The sequence below is a fragment of the Lygodium microphyllum genome, chromosome 5, assembly GCF_053477565.2.
Source record: "Lygodium microphyllum isolate KBCC chromosome 5, Lygodium_microphyllum_v1.1.10, whole genome shotgun sequence".
In the NCBI taxonomy this organism is placed as follows: Eukaryota; Viridiplantae; Streptophyta; class Polypodiopsida; order Schizaeales; family Lygodiaceae; genus Lygodium; species Lygodium microphyllum.
The window spans coordinates 171,184,653-171,204,632 of NC_141139.1; the positions used below are offsets into that span (position 1 = coordinate 171,184,653).

Consider the following 19,980-nt stretch of genomic DNA (forward strand, 5'->3'; position numbering starts at 1 on the left):
GCAATGTATTTTTCATGTCACTAAAGCTTAATCAAAATTTCAAATTTTTTTGTGTAATTTGCATTGTCATTCAAAATTTAGCACAATCACCAAAGCATAATAAATGTGTAAAATAGCATGTTAGGTTCCCTAATCAAGGTGCTTGAGCTCATGATAAGGCTAGGATATATAAACCCCCTTTTTTGTTTAAATGTTAGTTTCACACCCTTGAGGATTGGCTCTATTGTTTGCTCTCCTTGACTCTTAGTTCAAGTCTTCACGATGTCTCAAACGATGATTCCATGTGTTTGGTCGAGTGTAATTTGGTCTACATTCAAGACTTTCACAAAAGTGATATTTGATTCTTTCTTTTTTCGTGCATAGATCAGTTCCAATCTAGCACTCTAGGGTCCTCTCAGGGTTGTGTAAGTGATACCCTTACCAGTGTGGTCAATCACATTTCTAGATTACATGATGATTGCACTCATATTCCTATATCTTGCCTCCAAGGCTTTGGTTTGTCTCTAGTTCCCTATAACTCAAGAACACAACCTTATGTACTTAACCCAAGTGCAAAGATAGCAAAAAGAAAATTGAAAAGATATTGGGCAAAGTGGGGTAGGTAGCTTGACTAAAGAAATAGGAGGAAAAAATCCCAAAAGCGCAATGACAACCTTAAAAGTTTAGGACAAGCACAACATAGGAAATGCACATTTTAAATATAAAAGCGCACTCTAAATCTTTGTAAAAGAGTGCCATGCTCCCTCTTATGTACTTTGTAAATGTAGACAGGCATGGGTGAAGGAACGATGTGAATGGAAGGGAATAGGGAAAGAGGACCTAGGCTAAAATGGCCGGTCATGTAAAAAAATGAGAGTTGATCGTTGATCGTTTTCCTCTCGAGAGTTGAGAGATGATGTTATTGTTGTCATTGTAGAATGTGGAGTAAGCACAAAGTGAAGTTGATATGGTGAGGAATCTTCAACAAAGGGGCTATACCTAGTAGCTTTTCATGGTGAAGCATGCAAAGTGTGGTGTGCGACAATCAAGGATTTCACACACTCAACATTGGGACATGTAGATAATTCTTATTCTTTCAAGAGCTCAAAACCTTGATAGACTTTCCTAGTCACTTGCCTCTCCTCTCCAAACCATCAAGCTTACTCTCATAAATGCAAAGCAAACCGATGATTCCAAGATTGTAGTAGATACACCTAGTTCTTCCCTTCATTCTAGTCTTGATCTAGAGTAGGCCTTGTGCCACCTACTTGCTCCAAGTCCCCCAATTCGTGCTCTTGAGCCCCTTGAAGCTTGAGCCACCACACAAGAGAGCAGGGAAGGAATGAGAGAAGAAGGGAAGGAAGAAGAATAACATGGTGAATCCATTAGAGTGCTTCACCACTCGTCCCTCACACTCTCTCAAGCTCACATCCACACCCTCTCTCTCTCTCTCTCTCTCTCTCTCTCTCTCTCTCTCTCTCTCTCTCTCTCTCTCTCTCTCTCTCTCTCTCTCTCTCTCTCTCTCTCTCTCTCTCTTATAGCATGCAAGTATATAAAAGAATAGAACAAGAAGAAGGTTGAACTCAAATGGGCATACACAAGAATGAGCTTTCATTCAAATTTTACAGCCTTTATACATGGGCAATACTGTAGGGTTTCCCCTTGTGTTGGGCACCTTCTATATATTTCTACTAAGAGTTCTTTACAGTTTGCATAGGAGCAAGTTTGGACTCTCACGATATCACTTACGTTCAAGCATTAATTAGATTGTGGCATAAATAATCATTAATAATGGAACAAAATGGGATTACAAAAGATGGCAATTAGATTTTGTATGTTCAAGAGTTATTTTCCTTTGTTGTCGAGGGTTAACATTATTCCCCTCCTAGCCAAGGCACTCAATCAAAGGTTAGCTTTGGTGGTGAGGAGATTGCCACATGTGTTGGTACTTGTAGGAGGAGTGCTCGTCGGTGTAGTTGAGTTGGGGTTGGAGGGTTTCATTGTGATTTTGGATGCCAAATTTGATTGTGTTGACTGGTGACTTGTGGTGCACGACAGGAGCCTAGCCATCGATATATCGAAGGATGGATCTTGAGGTACTTGGATTTTTTTGTATGCTCCATAGAAGTGTGGTTGCTTCTCGGTGTTGTCAGCTATGTTTATGCTAGTACCTGGATTTTTTTGTACACTCCATAGAAGTGTGATTGCTTCTCGGTGTTGTCAGTTATGCTCATGCTAGTAAAATTGAAAGATTGTTAAACTTTTGGCAAAACTTTTGAAAAAGCATGTCCATTATTCATGCCCTTGAGGTGCCCTAAGTTGGTGTAGTGGAGAGACAATCTCAACTCTTGAGGACCCCTAGATACTCTGTGTGTGTGTGTGTGTGTGTGGAGGGCACAATGTCTTTTTGGGGCATCCTCAACTTAGTACTAGTTTTCCTAATAGATTCATGAAGTCCAATAGTGGACTTTGGCAAGAAAGGGTAGCTACACATGGCAAACCTACCATCTACTATGACTTCAATTGCAATTGTGTAGTAGAAAGGTAGTAGTGGTGCCAGAAGGTATAGCCACACCATTATCATGTAATCAATCCCTATGCTCACATCAAAAAACAAGGGCGAGAGCCCATCTTTGTAGGGTGTAATGGGCTATTGAAGAAGCTTCACAACAAGCCACATATACTTGCAAGTAGTGATGAATGAGGGATCAAGATAGCTACCAAAATTGATGAATGAGGGTACAAGGTCCATGGGCTAGAATAGGCACATCTTATTAGCTTCAAAGGGCTTGAATATTTAGAACCTTGGAGAAATTGTAACTTCCATGCTCCTTTTCACTATAGTCAATTTCATGTCTCAGATAGTAGGGAGAATATAATGAATCGGCTTGTTCATTAGGATGCAACTATTACTCAAAAAATGGGGAGAAAACCATGTTTAATATCAAATTTCAGAATGGGAGAGCATCACTCTTTGTTGCCTTGGCCACATGTCCCTTGGCTACTTTTTGAGGCAACAACATCTACTACCTTGGAGGTGGCAGGGTTTGTGGAGGGCTTCTAGATTCTATTAGTTGAGCCACTTCCATGATTTGAACAATAGTAGTAATCCCAACACTACAGATCCATAGGAGCCATATCTTTTGCAAAAACCACGTGGTTAGCGCAAAACCTATATTAGGAGTTACATGTGTTGATGCAATTATTAACTCTTCAATTATCAATATGCCACTAACCTAACCAAGAGTTAGTAGGGGTAGAGGGAATGCATGATTTTCCTTCAACAAAATTTGAAATATACGTATTATTGAAAATTTATCAAATTACTCTAAATTTAATAACTAATTCAATAACTCAGATGAAATTCAAAGAGAAACATCAAATTAAATAAACAATACATCTAAAGTGTTCTAAGAAAATATCGCTACAAATAATTAAAAACTATAAATTAGAATAAAACTAAATATTGAAAATTTAAATAACAATTGATTTTGGGTGTAATGAAACACATAATATAGACTTTGAAAATGAAACCCCAAAATTTATTGCAAATAGAATACATAACTAAAGTAGGAGATAAAAAGTAGATTTTATTTTAGGTAATCCCTAGGAGTAGTCTTTCTAGGCCTAACTAAGCGAAGGGTCCAACTGTTGCTTGTATTCATACAAAAGATGAAGGTAAGAACCTTACTACATAATGTGTATTGCAAGTTCATCACGCAGGACTTAGTTGGCATCTTGGTTGCAATGCTAGAAAACAATAATTCTAAGGGCTTAAAATATATGACTAGTTCATGGCAAAGATTTAAGAATCAATTATCCCCTATCAAATAATAAGATATGTTTAGGTCGTTCCTACTAATTCCATTCAAGCACCCAATTAGCAAGTCACTATTTTATGCATAATTTAGAAAAGCAGCTATGTATAAAGGCATTCATATCAATAATCAAAACAAATAGCCTAATGTGTCAGTGTACAAGTAAATTGTGAGGGGTTAAACATTATTAGTTATTAAGAACTATGAAAGGTAAATATCCTTTCAAGAGTAAGTACAAGTAAGATCACATTATTGCATTACAAAACATGTGATGTTTATAGGAATATGCTTGAGTAACAAACTCAACCACAACCTAATATATAGAATATACTATCATGCCATTGTTGAGGAATGTAACAATTATATTATTAGTAGTACGTCTTCACAGATTGCATGTCCAACATTAACTATTTGAGTTGTTAACGTTATATGAGTTAGCTAGACAATAGTAACCATCCTATTACACAACTACAAGTAGGATCTTATACCTATTGTGAAAAGGTTCACGTCACATTAACTTCGAAGGCACAATCCCAACTTGTTTAATCTAAGATGAACTTGCTTGTCACTAGGGCCGCATGGGGATTGTAAGCAAAAAGATTGAACCACACACTCCTATCAATGAGGAGTCTCCATTTTTGCTATTGGCAGTTGAATTGACTTGCACAAGCACCATTTTCCAAGATCTTGCCAAGGGCTATGCCATCTCAAATTGAGGCAACTTGATTGATTTGTGGTAATTTACAAACCACATCCTACTAGCCTATGCTATCCCAAGCATTGCCTTTTTAGTAGCTAATTCAACAATCCATGAATTGTAGGATAGGATAGACCAAGGTTGATTGCCATCCATTCGCTTCATGAGTGCATAAACTTCTAGACTTGTCCAAGATTGACTTTAGACCTGCTCCACCATTAGCCTTGTCGCTTGTGTGCAGATGCTAGCTCAATTGGCACTTCCTCTCATTCCTAGACCTTAGCTCCGCAAGATTCCACAAGGACTTGCTCAAAGAGAATAGTGAGGGTACACAATTGAAGATGTAAGTACATCCTTCAATATAGTTACTTTCCTAGCAAGGATATGGGGTGCCCTTCCACTTGTCTACCTTGGCTTGAATCTTCTCGTAATACCACTAAAATATCTGCTTATTCACATAATTTGCAATGGGATTCATAGAAACAAGTCTCATGCCATTATTATTCAAGAGGTCAAGCTAGTTGAAGAAGCATGTAGAGTGTTGTAGCTAGAAGGATACAAAATCTTCCATGACTTGCAAGATGCAGAGGCAAGGGAGATACTATACTAACTAAGGAGGACTTCACTCTAGTATTCACACACCAGGCAAGTGATGGTAGCTTTGTAGCATGATGGATTAATGTATGAGATGAGCCTTTGCTTCTCGTGTCGGCTTATGCCTCCAACATGTCGACTATTAGGGTCAAATAGTGGGATTTCCTTAGCCAATGGGGCCCCTTTGAGGTTTGTCCTATACCAACTGCCTTGAAAGAAACTAGCAAAGGAGCATGATTAGATACATTTATCTTACAACGAGTATGATAGGATGCAACGATTGAGCCACCATGCACTTGTGACTCATAGAATCGATCTAGCTTGCTTGCATGCCATGTGGGACCCACTTGCATGTTGTGCCATGTGAATGGAATGTTTGTGTCTTCCATGATCAGGATTGCTAGGTCTTGAAGGTCATAGGACTCGACCAAGTCAACCTATGCCTCCCTCTCTTTCATTAATGCTCATGCCATGGGATCGATTTGAGGAAGAGCTAGTCATATTCCAATCCTCGGCTAGGAGCGCAAGGTGTTGTTGCACATGCAAGTTTTGGATTTCATGATTGTTGATGGATGCATAGTAGTTACAAAGTATAAGCGGGTTTGAGCAATTTTCTTGAGAGAAACGTTGCTAGCATTCTTCCCTCCACCTTTCTTATTTTCTTAGTTCTTAGGTTGAACATTCTCCTTATTATGATCACCTTCAATGGTCCTCGGTTTCTCATGCATGCCTCTAGAGGTAGTGATTGTGATTGATACCGATCCTTCATTGCGTGCTTGCAAGAGACCCTTCTTTTGTCTACCATTGTCTACATTTTTGCTCTTATTTTGGGGTGCTATAATAGGTTGTGCTCGAGTAAGTCCCTCCTCCTTCTTCTAAGAATCTTATTTCTTTTGAGCCTCTTTGTGGCCTTTCTAGGGGCATGCTTGAGCGAAGTTTCCATTGCCATGACAATGGTAACAAGAGTCGGGAAAAGGGAAAAACTTGATACTAAGGATAATTTCCATGACTGAAGAATCATGTAGCTAGAGAAACTCTCGATGTTCGTTGCACTGGTCCTAAAGGATGCAAATGCATCACTCATTCTTGAGAAGTCCCCATGGGGTTGCGATTGTAGGTGCATAGAGAACCTTCCTTAGAGTGGAGGTGATGGTTGCAACTTCTTCATTAAGCCAAGGTGGCAAGTATGAGACACTAATCCAAATGGGGCATTCATGAAGCAAAACCCCATCTAGAGTGAAAGAAGAAGACCAAGGTAAAGCATATATTAGATTGCTTTTGTGACCCATGGAAGGTGCAAGGACCCAATCATGCTCTACTTTGGAAGCCAACAAGAGAAGGTAGAAGCCTTTTTTGAGAAATCAGTATTGAAAGAGTGTAGTTTTGTCACGATAGGTGGACTCAAACCACCATGCAAATTTGTCTTTGAGTGAGGGTCTTCCCATAAAATATACGAAAATATTAGAAGTGACCTTGTTGGCATATATCTATTTGACTTTGTCTAGAGGCAAGGCAAGTTGATGCTTTGTGTACCCTTGCTCCTTCCTATGTCTTGGCCTTACATTCTTTGTTATGCTTACCTTGTCCTAGTTGCAAAGAGCGTTCCACATGTGCCATATCCACATCATTTGATTGCAAAGCTTGTTTGTAGTTGGCACATGCCATCGGTTGCTCCATAAATATCTCCTTAGTTTGTTGTCTCTTGGCCATTCCCACATATATGCAAGTTAGGTTGCCATGTGGTGCATTAAAGGGGCATGATGATGGAGCCGCACTATGCCAAATAGTAAATGTGTTAGTAGGATGTCAAGAGCTTCATTTTAGAGCGTCCCCTGCCTCCCGCCCCTCGCCCCCCACCCCCAAATTCCCCTTGGTCAATGAAGAAAGATCCAATTCATTTGATATTAAACCTACTTTTTTGTGGAGCTTAGTCGAGCGACATATTAATTGCTCTCCATGAAAAGATTTAATCTGACGAGGATCCCTTAAACACAACTAGATTGCTCGTTATCTTTAATTAATAATGACATTTATATTATATCTCTATTAACTTGGAGAATGACGTGTACTACCAAAAGTGTTTCTCTAGTGATAGGATGGGACTCTCGATAACCATGGGGAGATCTTGTGTTTCATTGTTCTTGGTTTAATTGAAACATGTGCCACAAGGAGATTACGTCTGGTACTCTCCATTTTGCAGGTCCGATAACTCTGCAGCTGCTTCATGTGCCCCAAACCTGAAAAATAATACACCCGATTTTCACTCAAAGTACCTCACCTTGGCCTGCACCTCATGTGGAGAGGGTATCACTAAAACCCCTTTTACAAAATTTCTAGAAGGTTTTGGGGTACCTTAAACCTCGCTGCTCCCTCAATCCTGGGCAAGAGCAGCTTGTGACAGAGCGTAATGGCAGCATCCAAGCCTTCTGCAGCGCAAGTGGGCGCTGCCATTAACCGTATTCTCGACGTGCTACAGACGTTCCCCGAGGTAATAATCAAATCCCTAACGCGACAATTAAGAAAACATGGTAATAACAGTCATCAGCTCATGAAACATCGGTATGTCGCTTGTCGCGTTTCTTCGGCCCCTCAGGTTGGGTTTTCGGGTGTAGGGATTGACGCAAGATGGGCTGAACGAGAAGTTGGGATCGATTGATCAAGCGGGAGCAGAAGCACTTAACACTTTGCTCTCCAAGGTACACCTTACCTATAATTGCAACTAAAATATGCCCTTGATGAAGACGTTTTATTCGCATTGCCTTTCTGTTGAATGGTATCCTCTGAAAAGTGGCTGCTTTACGTGCACTCAGTAATGAACTATTGAGTGGAGAAATTGAATTGCATCATGTTAATCAAAGTTCTCGAGTGGTTGATGTGCACTATTGGGTAGAGCAGTTGGATTGTTACATCTGGCTGCTTATTGGACATAGAAAATGAATTGCATCGAGTCAATTAAAGTTCATTAGTGGTTATTGTGCATTAACCTTTCTTCCTTTGTGCAGTTGGAGGCAGTTGAAGCAAATGGGATAAACTTGTTCTAGGCAATGTATAGCTTTCGGTGATTGCTTACAAGAAACACAATTAGAATAACTTGTTCCAAGCGAAGAGGGATGATTGTGATAAGATCACAATCGACAATGACTCCATAGTCCTAGATGATGATTGGCCCACAAGCACCAAGATCCAAATGCAGCTACCAATCATGATGTAATTGTTAGAACAGGGGGCAGCAATGGAAGCAAGAAGTAACTATGGTAGTAGATTGCACAAACACAAAGAACAAGAAGAACATTGCAAAGAACACAAGAACTCAATAAGAATATGCTTGGGAAATGGAAGAATCCATATACCAAGGCACGAGAACAATACAAAGCTCATGCATTGAGTCATTGGCAGTGGGGATGGTCTCCCTCTCTTCACCAAGATGAGTACATGCAAGTGTCAAACTAGGGGAGGCAGGCTGCCTCTAAATAGGCAAGAAATAATATCAAATTGATAACCAGCCAACCAACCCCAAAAATGTGCACCAAGAACGAGTCAGTTGGCCAACATAACATATTGCATAAAATACAAAATGCCCATACGAATAGCTGACTCGCCCATGAGATGTACAATTTGCCAAGACCCTTTCTTAGATTATGGGCGATCAATACATGATAAGGACTCATCATAGTACATACGGCAATAACACTTAGATAGGACCATGAATGCTCAAGTAGTGGGTTTTCAAGCCATCACTAGGCCTTGATGTCGATGTTGATTGTACAAATCTGTAAAAACAAAAAAGAGTCGTAGCAGCTCTCGATGTGTGTCACCAATGTTTGTAGTAGCATATGTGACCATGGATCCCCGCCTTCGGTGAGACCATTGAAGTGTCCCCTCATGTGAGCTTAGACTAGGAGTAAAACTTGCTCTTTGTCAAAACAAAATAGCCCATCATGAACCTTGATGCCAATCCTAGCTCTAGGATTTTAAAACTTGCTAGACTTCAATGTGTATGGAAAGGCGCACTCTGGGGTCCATTGTACCTACATATACATATCGATGAGGCTAAGATGTCCCACTACCAGTATCCTCTCACACTGTCTTCATTGTAAAAGAGGAGCCCTTCATAGCCTTGGCATATGCCTTGGCCAGAGTGTTAAGAGTCACAATCTGAAATTGAACATGATGGTGACTTATTGGAGGAGTCCTTACCCTTCTTCTGCTCCTTTTGCTCCTTCCACAATGCCCTTGGTTCCTTTGCAATCCTCTTGGAGATGCCCCCTCTTGTCACAATGATAACACTGTGCCTTTGTCTTCTTTTTGTCATCCCTCTATGACGTTAGCAGTATTGTTAGTTCACGAGTGAGTTTGTGTACGCATTAGTGGGTTGGCTTGTGTTTTACTACACAAATATGGGCTGCCTATTTTTAGGTGCTAGGTTTATGGCCGATTGTATGTTTATTGTTGGCCGACTCTATTTTTGGGCTCATTATTGCTCGCTGACCTAATTACATTCTTGGCCTATAAATAGGCCAGTTGCGGTCCCTCTTCTCATGTCTTGGTATATGGATTCCATTTCGCGAGCATCTATCTTTTGAGCTCCTTTGTAATGTCTCTCTTCTCTTGTGTTTGTGTAGTCTATTACAACAAATTCTTACGCTTCCATTGATGTGCCCTGTTTTGACGTGGTAATAGATGCTCATGTTAAGGATCTTGGTGCTATCTTTTGTTGTTGCAGGTCTCAGTTTCACATTTTCTGTTGCTGATCTGCTTTTTCTTGTCTACTGCAATCAATGTACAATGCGGGTGACCCTTTTTGTAGCCAAATCGACTTGTTTTTGCCTTATAAGTTTGCATCACCTTCTGTGAGTTACTCTTCCCCTTTGTGTTCTTCCATTATTAGTTAGTGTTTTGACGTACACTTGTGTTTACCTTTGGTGCTCAAGTATTTCTTTAGATGAGTCTCATATAGACATAACTTGTAACTTCTCCCACACTTCTAAAGCTGTCCTGTAGGAGGTAACCATTGGAAGGACTTCTTTAGAGATCCATCTGAGAAGAGCAAAGTAGGCACAAGCATCATCTATCTCCCATGTAAGATTTGTCTTCTCATAGTTGTCTTGGTCCCAATCTGCTGGAAGAGGAGAGGCATCTGGGGATGCAAGATGGCTCTTGAAAACACATACCATAGGTACTTCTGCATAGACTGAAACCAACCTTCCTTTCTGGCAAGGGTGATGATAATCTGATTTGACTCAAATTATAGCAAGCATCTCACATGTGGGCCACAATAATTTGGGAATGGGCTATCCCTAGGATCAGTTGCAAATTAATGCCTTCAACTGCTACATCAAGTACCTGGGTCATTAGTCATTGGGCATGGATTTGAAGGTGGTTGTAGAAACCCGAATGGCTGCTGCAGATTTGAGTTTCAGTAGCAATCTCTTCAATTGCTCTTCACCAATGGTTGGAATCTGTTGAGAATTTCTGAGGGAATGTTAAGAGGATGAGAGAGAAAAATCAGGTGAAAGAAGTATCTTTTGAATAGTAGCTTTGATGGCAATTTTGATGGCGCTGATAGTTTGAAAGGGGGTAAAATCCTAGTGTGACTCCGGAGCTCTCCTCTTCTATCACTACCTCTCATTGAGGCAGCCTCTCATTGAGGTAGAAAAGGAAACCTGTTGCTCTTGTCCTATCATGTTGTACGATTAGTTGTCGCCTCTCTTAGGGCTCATCTGACAGTGGCTCCTTTCCTTAGCCTTTGAATATTGGAATGACCCTTAGCCAATCCCCTAACAACCTTCTGTCAACTTGCATGGGTAATCTTGACGAATGGTAGTCGCTTTTGCCACTTGACAGCCTTCTAATTGTAATTTTTGGCTTTAATTAATTAATTTTTCAAACTTAAATTCTGAAAATTAATCAATTATCCATTTGACCTTGCCCAAGGGCCATGAATTGGCCAATGCCCGTTTACAATTAATGTGCTAGCCCTTGGGGACATTTTAATGGTCCCCATATTAATTAGCCTTGGACTAGCATCAATTTATTAATTAATGCCTAGTCCCACAATGTCACCATTGAACATTCAATGGCCCAATTAATGGCCTAAACCCCAAATTGACACCAAGTACCCACAAGTACTTGCCCAACATAACTTTGGACAATTTTTGCCAATGTCTCCCATTATTCATTAGGGTTATGTAAGCCATCAGCGTGACTTGATTGACTTGCACTTCACTCGTGCTTAACTTGATAATGCCAAAGCTAAGCATTAAAAATACAGGTCCTCTTGACACGAACCAAGCTTTTATAAAAGTACTCCCAAGTGTGATACTTAGGTCACTTAAGCTTTCATCAGTAAAGCAATGGAGGTGCCATTGAAGAGTAGTAGTGAAGATGAAGTAAAGAAGAGGTTGAAAGAGAGGTAGGTGCCAAGACTCAGCCCAAAATCATGAGCTCAAGAGTTCAATTGAGCACAAAGAGATGAGGTCAACAGTAAACAGTGTAGTCTACAAGACACGACAACCAAGTAAACCCTCTCTAAAGCATAACATAAAAGCAAAGGTACAACCAGCCATACCAAAAAAAAACAACTGTGGAGCAAGAGTTGACAGCTGCAAAAGCACATCAGCCTAAAGAAATTTTGGATGAGCACATGGGAAAATGCAACTTCAAGCAGCTTACAACATGAAGAAGATGAACCAGGGAAGAGTACAAACCAGGGCATAGCAGTCCAGAACTGAAAACTCACAGTTTTGGAGTAGAACAATCAGTCCACCTGGTCAAGCAAGAGCGGTCTCGCCCACCTGAATAAAGGCAGAATAAAAGCACAGGGTAGGGGCTGAGAATCACAGGTTTGCAGGTCAGAAAACAGGACATGCAGCATGGGATGAAGTTGCCCAGCCCTTGGTTCAGTTTGCAGCAGTGAAATGCAGGTAGGAGCAGCACTGGAAAGGAGAAAACATAGACCTGCATCAGTACATAGCACTGAGAACACTAACATGGATATTTGATACATGCCAGAATAGTGGGCACCAATGGAAGCAAGAAGTAACTATTGCAATATACTGCACAAACACAAAGAACAAGAAAAACACTGCAAAGAAAACACAAGAACTCAAGAAGAATGTGCTCGGGAAATGGAATCCATATACCAAGGTACAAGAATAGTACAAAACTTAGGCACCTAGTCACTGGCAGTGGGGATGATATGCTAGGGTTTGCACTAAGGAAACACAGCATGTATGACCAAGACTAAAACACAAAAGCTCAGACAATGACAAGCAAAACTCAAACCCTAAAGGCAAAATGCAAACGCAAAATTGAAAACTCAAACACAGAGAGAAGAAACTTTGAAGTGAATGAATGTTCTATGAATGTAAGAGTGTGCAGAATGCCCAAGGACAGAGCAATGGAGTGTTGGAGAGTGACATTCATTGGAGACGGATCCCAAATGCTGTAACCATTGGGTGGAGATGAGAGAGTGTTGAACAATGAAGGGCAGCATGTTGGTTACCAAAACATAGTAGGCAGGCTGAAATCTAGTAAATGCAGTAGTGCACCACTAGAGAAAGCTGAAAATTGGTCACTAGAGGGAGAAAGAAAGAAAGAAAGAAAGTTATATTAACGTCTACGAAAGGCCAAGTTGGCCTATGAGACCAAAATGTTACATACAAAATGTCTGGGAAACTTTCCAGGTCCCAGTAAAGCTACCATCTAATGCTATGATAAACTAATTGAGTAGGTACAAAATGGTATATAGGCTGGGTACAATTCATATGTGTTCCGAGTATGGTGTGGAACTGCTCATGGAGCTTGGTCATCCTAAAGCATGGGTCTATCTATCATCGAGAGGCTGAATTCGCAGGGGCAGGGCAAGGCCCTCTAGTGGCGGCGTAGTATCCCTTGTATCCTTGACATAAGCCTCTTGCGGGGGTGGGGGCCGATTGGGCGTGGGCGTTGGGCTTTTCTTCTTCTCGTGGCTATGGCTAGGGTGGTCCCCTGCGACCAGGAGCTCAGTGGGACTGGTGGGGCTTAGGGGTGGGGATGGTAGTCAGCTCTCAGTAGAATTCTGTGAGCAGGCATTGGGCGGCTCCTTGTCTTTGCTCCAAGGTTTGGAGGAGGTGGTCTTTGTGGCGCCATATTCCTAGTGGGAAGAGCCCAAGGCATCTCTGGTCCTTGAAATCCGTCATTTTGGAGAGTGGCCCGAATCCTTCTCTAAACAGGTAGTGGAAGCGTCCCCGGATCTCGTAGTACGCTGGGCACTTGCATATGTAGTGTTTTTTTGTCTTCGGCTCGAGCTGGCAGATCTGATCTTCTAGGGGGAGGGGATGGGCCTCGTATCTACCTGTCTCAACCCGTAGCTAGTGTGAAGATGTACGGATCTGTCCGATGGCACTTCTGACTCCATGGGACAAGTATGTGTCCATGTAGCTTGGGCGGGTAATGAAGCCCTTCAAAGAGATGTGTAGGAAGTGCTCTCGGTAGAAAGCCTTCTTTGTTCCTAGGTCTTCTGTAGGAGTCACCCATGTCTTGGCCGTGTGTAGCTGAATGATGTCCATTTTGATGATATGGTTCCACTCCTCCCGGCTGAGCTCTAGGTGGGGGCAATCTAGGCTGTTTTGTAGTGGGGGGAGGTGGTCCTTGTGTAGGCCATGTGGCCGTAGCCAGGTCTCTGATCAGGCATAGCAGCATTCAGTGTCCCCCTGCAGTGCTAGCTGTTTGGACGATTCCAGCACGAGTCTGGGGTATCGATGTCGGGGCAAGTCCCATAGTCGGTGTAAGAAGGCCACTGTTTGGAAGAGGGCCTCAGCTACGATGGGCGGTGCCCCCATCTTTGCTCTAATGATCTCGTGTGGCATAGAGGGCTTGCTCCGGATTATCCGTGAGATCATAAGTACCAGGGGTCTCTCCATCTGCTCCCATCCCTCATAGGTGGCCTTCTCTTGCGGCAGTGGCTGGTCTTGTGTGGCCCTCCTTGTATGGTAGAGATTGGATCTCCATACAAGAGTGCTGGTGTGACTAGAATGTCAAATAGCCAGAGCTTTGTACGGGGCTCCTAGAATTGTATGCGGGTGTCATGAGGACATGTATTTTTGAAACGCCGCTTAACATGCGGATTAATTTTTAATCACATGATTAAGTAAATGTTGCACATGTGAGGTGCAACTGGGGTTAAAGTAAATTTACGAGCCCGGGACTCGAGGAAATCACAGGATGTCAAAGGCAAAAGTTGCTATAAGTTATGCCGCACAGGTACTTGGTGGTATCTAGTGCCAGTTGTTGGCCTAGGTCATCCATTTGGCCATAAGTGTCGGTTGGTGACACTAGAGAAGTAGCGTTTAATGGTGCCTAACGCCAAGTTGATGGTTAAAGATGGCGCAGAGATACTTGGGAATGGAAGTTGCCTAGCCAATTTAATTATTGGCATGTCAGATTATTTTTTAGGGCACCAAAATAATTATTAGATTAATTTTCAGTATTTAAAGACTGAAAATTAATATTTAATTATGGAAAATGCTGGAAAAACCATTTGGGAAGGCTGCCAGTTGTCAAAAATGCCCATACAAGACTGAAAAACGTCTTTAGAGGCTGGAGAGAGGCATTTTTATAAATTCAGCCTGCAAGAGAGAGGGAGGGGAGGCTACTGGTCTGATTTACAGCCATTGGAGGACCTTTTGAGGTAGCCAAGGGCAAGAGAAGACCAATCAACGGCAGGTGACAGCATCTACAGGCTGTTGAGATGGGGTAGCAACAGAAAATGACTGATTTTCTTCAGTTCTTTGTATCTACAAGCTGTTGTGGCAGGGCAGCAGTTGCATTTGATTGATTTTCAGTCATTCTTCGCGACAAAACTCTGAATTTTCTCTCTCATCTCCCAGCCATTTCGCAGCCTTGCTGCGAAGATCTCAACATTTGGACCCTTGGACGCTGAGAAATTGCAAATTTCTCTGTTTCAAACCCTAATTTACAGCAGAAATTAGGGTTTAACAGCAGCCTCGGGAAGTGTGCCAAAAATTAGAAGCTCCAAGACTTGGATTTAATAGGGCTGAAGGTGAATTTCAGCCAAATTCAGGTGGAGGACTAGCCAGCCATTGAATATGGGGCTTTTTCAGCGTCCATGAAGTGGGTGAAGGCCAATTAAGTGACCGAATCAAGGGGCAAAATAGATTGAAGACTTGCTGGTCACTTTGGACAGCAAGGGGTGTTGAAATACTGAAAGGGATTGGAAGAATCCCATTGTAAATTAACTTCTTCCTCAATAAAGCTAAAGAAATACCGAAAGGGGCGCCAATTTTGGGGCCAATCGGGTGTGCATTGTCCAAGATTAGTAGGTAAATTTGTATTTTCAGATTTGCATTAATTGTTTGGTGTTGTAGTTAAGTTGTAATCAGGGTTTTACCACCCATCCACGGAAGGAAGACTGGTTTCAGCGTGCGTGTTGGTTCTCCATGGATTCAAGGGCTACATAGCCTCTTGACAATCTATCTTCTGCTGCCTCTCTCAAAGCGAATCTCGATCCTGAAAATGTAATCCCCAGTTAGACGTATCTTTGGACCACTTCCACGGTTTCCCCGCCGTATGTGAAGGGGGGTACTGACCGTCGAATCCATTGGGTTGAAGTGTTGAACACCATGACCTTGGTCTTTCCCAGGTTCACGGTGAGGTCTTTATCCTGGCAAAAGGCTCGTAGTGCCTCCAATTGGTGCTGTTGCCCTTCGAACATGATGGAGATGAGAACTATGTTGTCCCCATGTAGTAAGATGGGTATCAGTATCCCTCCTAGGCTAGATCCCTCCTCTCCCAATCTATCAATGTACTCTGATATCTCATCAATGTAGAGACCAAATAAAGTAGGTGAGAGTGGGCATCCCTGTTTAACTCCAACGGTGTTGGTTATCTCCTTTGATAGCCGCCTTGTGTTCGGACTTGGTCTGTGACCGATTCATATAGTGCCAGTATCCCCCAACACATTTCGGGCGAGATCTCTGGTTCTTGCAGTCTCTGCATGAGCCTAGCTCGTGGTACCGTGTCAAAGGCCTTGTGAAAGTCCACGAAGTAAAAATATACCCGACTCCGTGTGCCCTGCCCTCCTGAGGATATGGCCAAGAGTGGAGTATCCCCTCCCAAACCCTGCTTGTCTAGTCGCTCAATGCTGGTGTTGCTCCGCCCACTTGCTCAACTCATGGTCCAAGATGGATCCATAGAGCTTGGCTAGTACATGGCCAACCATGACTGTTCGGTAGTTCGTGGGGGCCATGGGATCTCCAGCCTTCAGGATAGGTATTATGGTGTTGGCTAACCAGCTGGCAGGGAAGGCCTCACATAAGGCTTTGTTGAACATGTGGTCTAGAAGGGGTGCAAGTACATCCCGGGCATGGGTGAGGTGCTCTGATACTAAGCCTTCATTGTCTTGGGCTTGGCCATTCTGTAGTTTGTCAATGGTGTCCCGAACCCACTTTGTGCTAAAGAATGTAGATGACTCGGGTCTGCTCCCTTGTGGTTGGGGGAGTGGGGGACTGCTCGGTTATTTGGTACAGTGAGGTCACATATGCATGCCATGTGTCCGGGGAGGTAATGGGTGTTTGAGCACGGGGCTCTTGGAATGCCTTCCACGCCTCCTTGCTGTCCTATCCCAAGAATAGTTAGTAGAATTGACGTCCCACTTTGGATAGGTAGACCCGTTTCTTTCTTCATACGAGGCGATGGAAGATCAGGTGTGCCTGTTTGTGTGTGCACTCCTCGGCTTCGTTCTGTTGAAGATGGAGCCGGGTTTCCTTGCACTTTGCGTCATACCAGCTATTCTATGGGACATTCTTGGCCGGAGGGGAGAGACAGGGGGATGTGTTGGGGAAGTACTTGTTTGCTGAGGTGTGGAGTGTTCCCGCTAGTTGTGCTGTGATCTCCTCCAAGGGTGAATAGGGGTTCATTTCTTGCAGGCTCCAATAGAGGTGGTCGGAATAAGCGCTTGCAGTTAACTTGGTGAAGTGGTACCTGGGGAATCTTGGGAGGCTGCTTGCTAGGGGGGTTGGGCCATATCGATAGGTGATGTCAAACTGCAGGTAGGCATGGTCGGCGGCCACTGTGAGGGGGTGGGGTGATATTTTGAAGGACTGGATGTGAGGGATAAGTGATAGGGGCCCGAGTATGTAATCCACTGTGCTTGCTCCCAGTTTCTGTGTAGGTGCTCTTGGTGCCCCTTGTTTGTTGCAATTAGCCGCATGCTTATGTGGAAAGCATGTGAGGGCGTCCGATCCCGGCCATCTATCCAGCCCGTTGAGGATGGCTAATCCGTGTGCGTCTCCTAGCGCTAGTAGGTGGTCGCCATACTCGGTGTATTCAATTGTATCTTGTGATGTACGGTTGAGCCTTATCACTTGCGGTGCTATCTCTTTGTATATGTGGTCTTTGCTCTCGAAGAAGGGAGTCTGTCTTTGTGCTGTGCGGGCATTGAAGTCTCCGGCCAACATGATATCCTCCAAGTTGGAGTAGTGCATGATGTCCTCGTACAATGGTAGGTATGGTGACTCCCCCTTCTATGGTGCATATGGGGAGTGTGCTGGGGGGAAGTAGCACACCACCATGTAGATGTCTTGAGGGCAATCTGTGTGTATGCGGATCCACATGAACAGGGCCTCCTTATCTTTCCGCATGACTTGCACCATGGGTTGTAACTCCTCCCTGTACAATATTGCGACTCCTCTTTGGACCTTCGGGTCCCTCCTTTTGTTCGGGCTCTAGGGCGGCATGCCGCCTCCCGTCTGTATCCCCTCACTTCAGGTAGGTGTGTGCTTGAGCTCTGGTGGGTTTCTGTGTATAGGATGATATCCTTGTCAATAAAGGTCTCTTGGAATAGTTATGCGTTTGTCTTCATAGCTCCGTTGCAGTTCCATACTACAAACCTCAGGCAGGTCTCATAGGCCGCGCCTCGTCATTGGCGTTTATTTGTGATGATGATACGGCCGTCTCGGTATACTGCCCATTTCCTTGCTTTGCGTGCTTCCAGGATTTGTGGCGTGCATTCCTTACAATGTGCCACCTGTGCAAGTGTAAGGTCATCCTCCAGATAGACCTTTTTCCCTTTTAGCATTGTCCTTTTAGAGAGGAAGCCTCGTTGGGATTCCAGGTTGGCAAATTTGAGGATGAGAGGTCGGCTTTTGGTGAGGTCTTTCCCTACGTGCCATGCGTTCTCCACTATTGTGGGGTCCTCAACTCCCAGCTTTTCACGTCTTCTTGGCATCTGCCAGGGGGCTATCTCCCTCCGTCCATCCTACCACCCGGATGTGGAGCACTCTAAGTTTTCTCCTTTTCTCCTCCAATGCTGCATTCACAAATTCCTCCTTTGTTGGTGCCTTCTTCGCTACTTCAATCCACTTGGAGTTCTTGGCCACCTTGGCTCATGCTTGTTTCACTATGTTTGCCCATGTGTTGAGCTCCTTTGTGATGTGTGTCTTCAGCTCGTAGATCTCAGTTTGCACCTTTGTAGGCATTGTTTTGGTAATTTCCCCTTCCTCCTTCTTGAGGAGGTCAAACTGGTTTCTGTAGTTATCAAGCTCGTGCCTCAACTCTTCAATCACCCTATTTCTCTCTTGGAGAGACGTTTCAATGTCCACCTTCCAAGAGGTGAAATGTGCTGTGATCTTTGCGTAGATTTCGTTCTTCCATTCTTGCACTTTTGAACTTATTTCCTCCTTGATTTGGTGTGTGGTTTCTGCGCACATTGCGGCCATGATTTCCTTGATGTTGCCGATGTCCTGGTCTTGCATCTTGCATACGTCTCGGAGGGCCTCCATGCTTTTCCTTGTGTGGTAGTCTGTCACCTTTCAATGCTACTCTAGATCGTCGAGTATTTTTCATATTTCTCCCCTCTTGTGCGGTTGCTTGGCGATGGTGATGCTTTGCTCGAGCCCTATTGGTCTGCTCGTCTTGGCTGGCGGGTTGGGATCATGGGCTGTTTGGCCCCATTGCGGGTGGGTGGTGGGCTGATTGGGCAGTGGCAGGTGATGGCACGGTTGTTGGGGTGCTGGCTGGACTTGGAGGTGGCGTGATTGGGCGGGAGGGTGATGAGTCTAGGTGTGGGGGTAGCGGGCCGGGAGGCTTGTGGTTGGGGGTAGGCCTGAAGGGGGGGGGATGTGGGCTGAGGGAGGGGGGGAGCCTGGGTGGTGGCGAGGGCTTGGGAAGTGAGGGGTTGAGGGGGTGACGAGAGCCTGTTATGGCCGCGATGTTGGGCTTGTGCTAGGCGGCAGTGGGCCTTGTTCGAGTCGTGCCGGGGGGGGGGGGGGGAACGTGGTCCAAGTCCTTGTGGCAGTCCGGTTCATGGGGCCGTCCGCTGAGTGGCAGGGGGATGGTCCGAGTGACGGGCATGGGTGGGTTCCTAGGCTGCTAGTGCTTGGCGTCCAACTAGGCCCTTTGGGCGTTCGAATGATGAAGTGGATTGGACGGGCCTCACGTTTGAGTGGTCCCCTCTTCGTTCGAGTGATGACGTGGATCGGACGAGTGGTCCGAATATCGGGCGTGACGTGGCCCTACTTTTTGTGGGTTGGACGGCGGTGGGCGGCCGGGTGTTGGGTCGGTAACAGGCTTGAGGGATGGCGCGGCGGCCTCCGGATAGGTGACACGATGGTTTGTTGGCGGAGTTCGCAGAGACGGCTACATGATGGCGGGGAGGGAGATTAGATGGCGGGTTATGTAGATGGCGGGGGGAGAGGTAGACTATGGCAGATGGTAGAGAGAGAGAGAGAGAGAGAGAGAGAGAGAGAGAGAGAGAGAGAGAGAGAGAGAGAGAGAGAGAGAGAGAGAGAGAGAGAGAGAGAGCGCCGGTGGTAGTGTGAGTTTGACCTTTCCACTGCCCCTTGCCATCACCCTACCTTCCCTAATGGGGGTTGCTCGATTGAGGAGCGGGGG

At 44.1% G+C, this 19,980-nt stretch overlaps 1 protein-coding gene across 4 annotated transcripts in view; it reads left to right on the forward strand.

The window, feature by feature from the left end:
• Positions 1-7,217: 7,217 nt before the first annotated feature.
• Positions 7,218-19,980, forward strand: part of LOC148036691 (uncharacterized) — a 60,661-nt gene continuing 47,898 nt past the window's right edge. For all 4 annotated transcript variants that reach the window (XR_015690976.1, XR_015690977.1, XM_087678742.1 and 1 more), the window contains exons 1-2: positions 7,218-7,576; positions 7,701-7,784. Coding sequence is in view for 2 of the 4 variants with exons in the window: in XM_087678742.1 (XP_087534868.1) it covers positions 7,496-7,576; positions 7,701-7,784 (165 nt within the window). In the remaining 2 variants the exon portion in view is untranslated. The remainder of the gene's footprint in view (positions 7,577-7,700; positions 7,785-19,980) is intronic.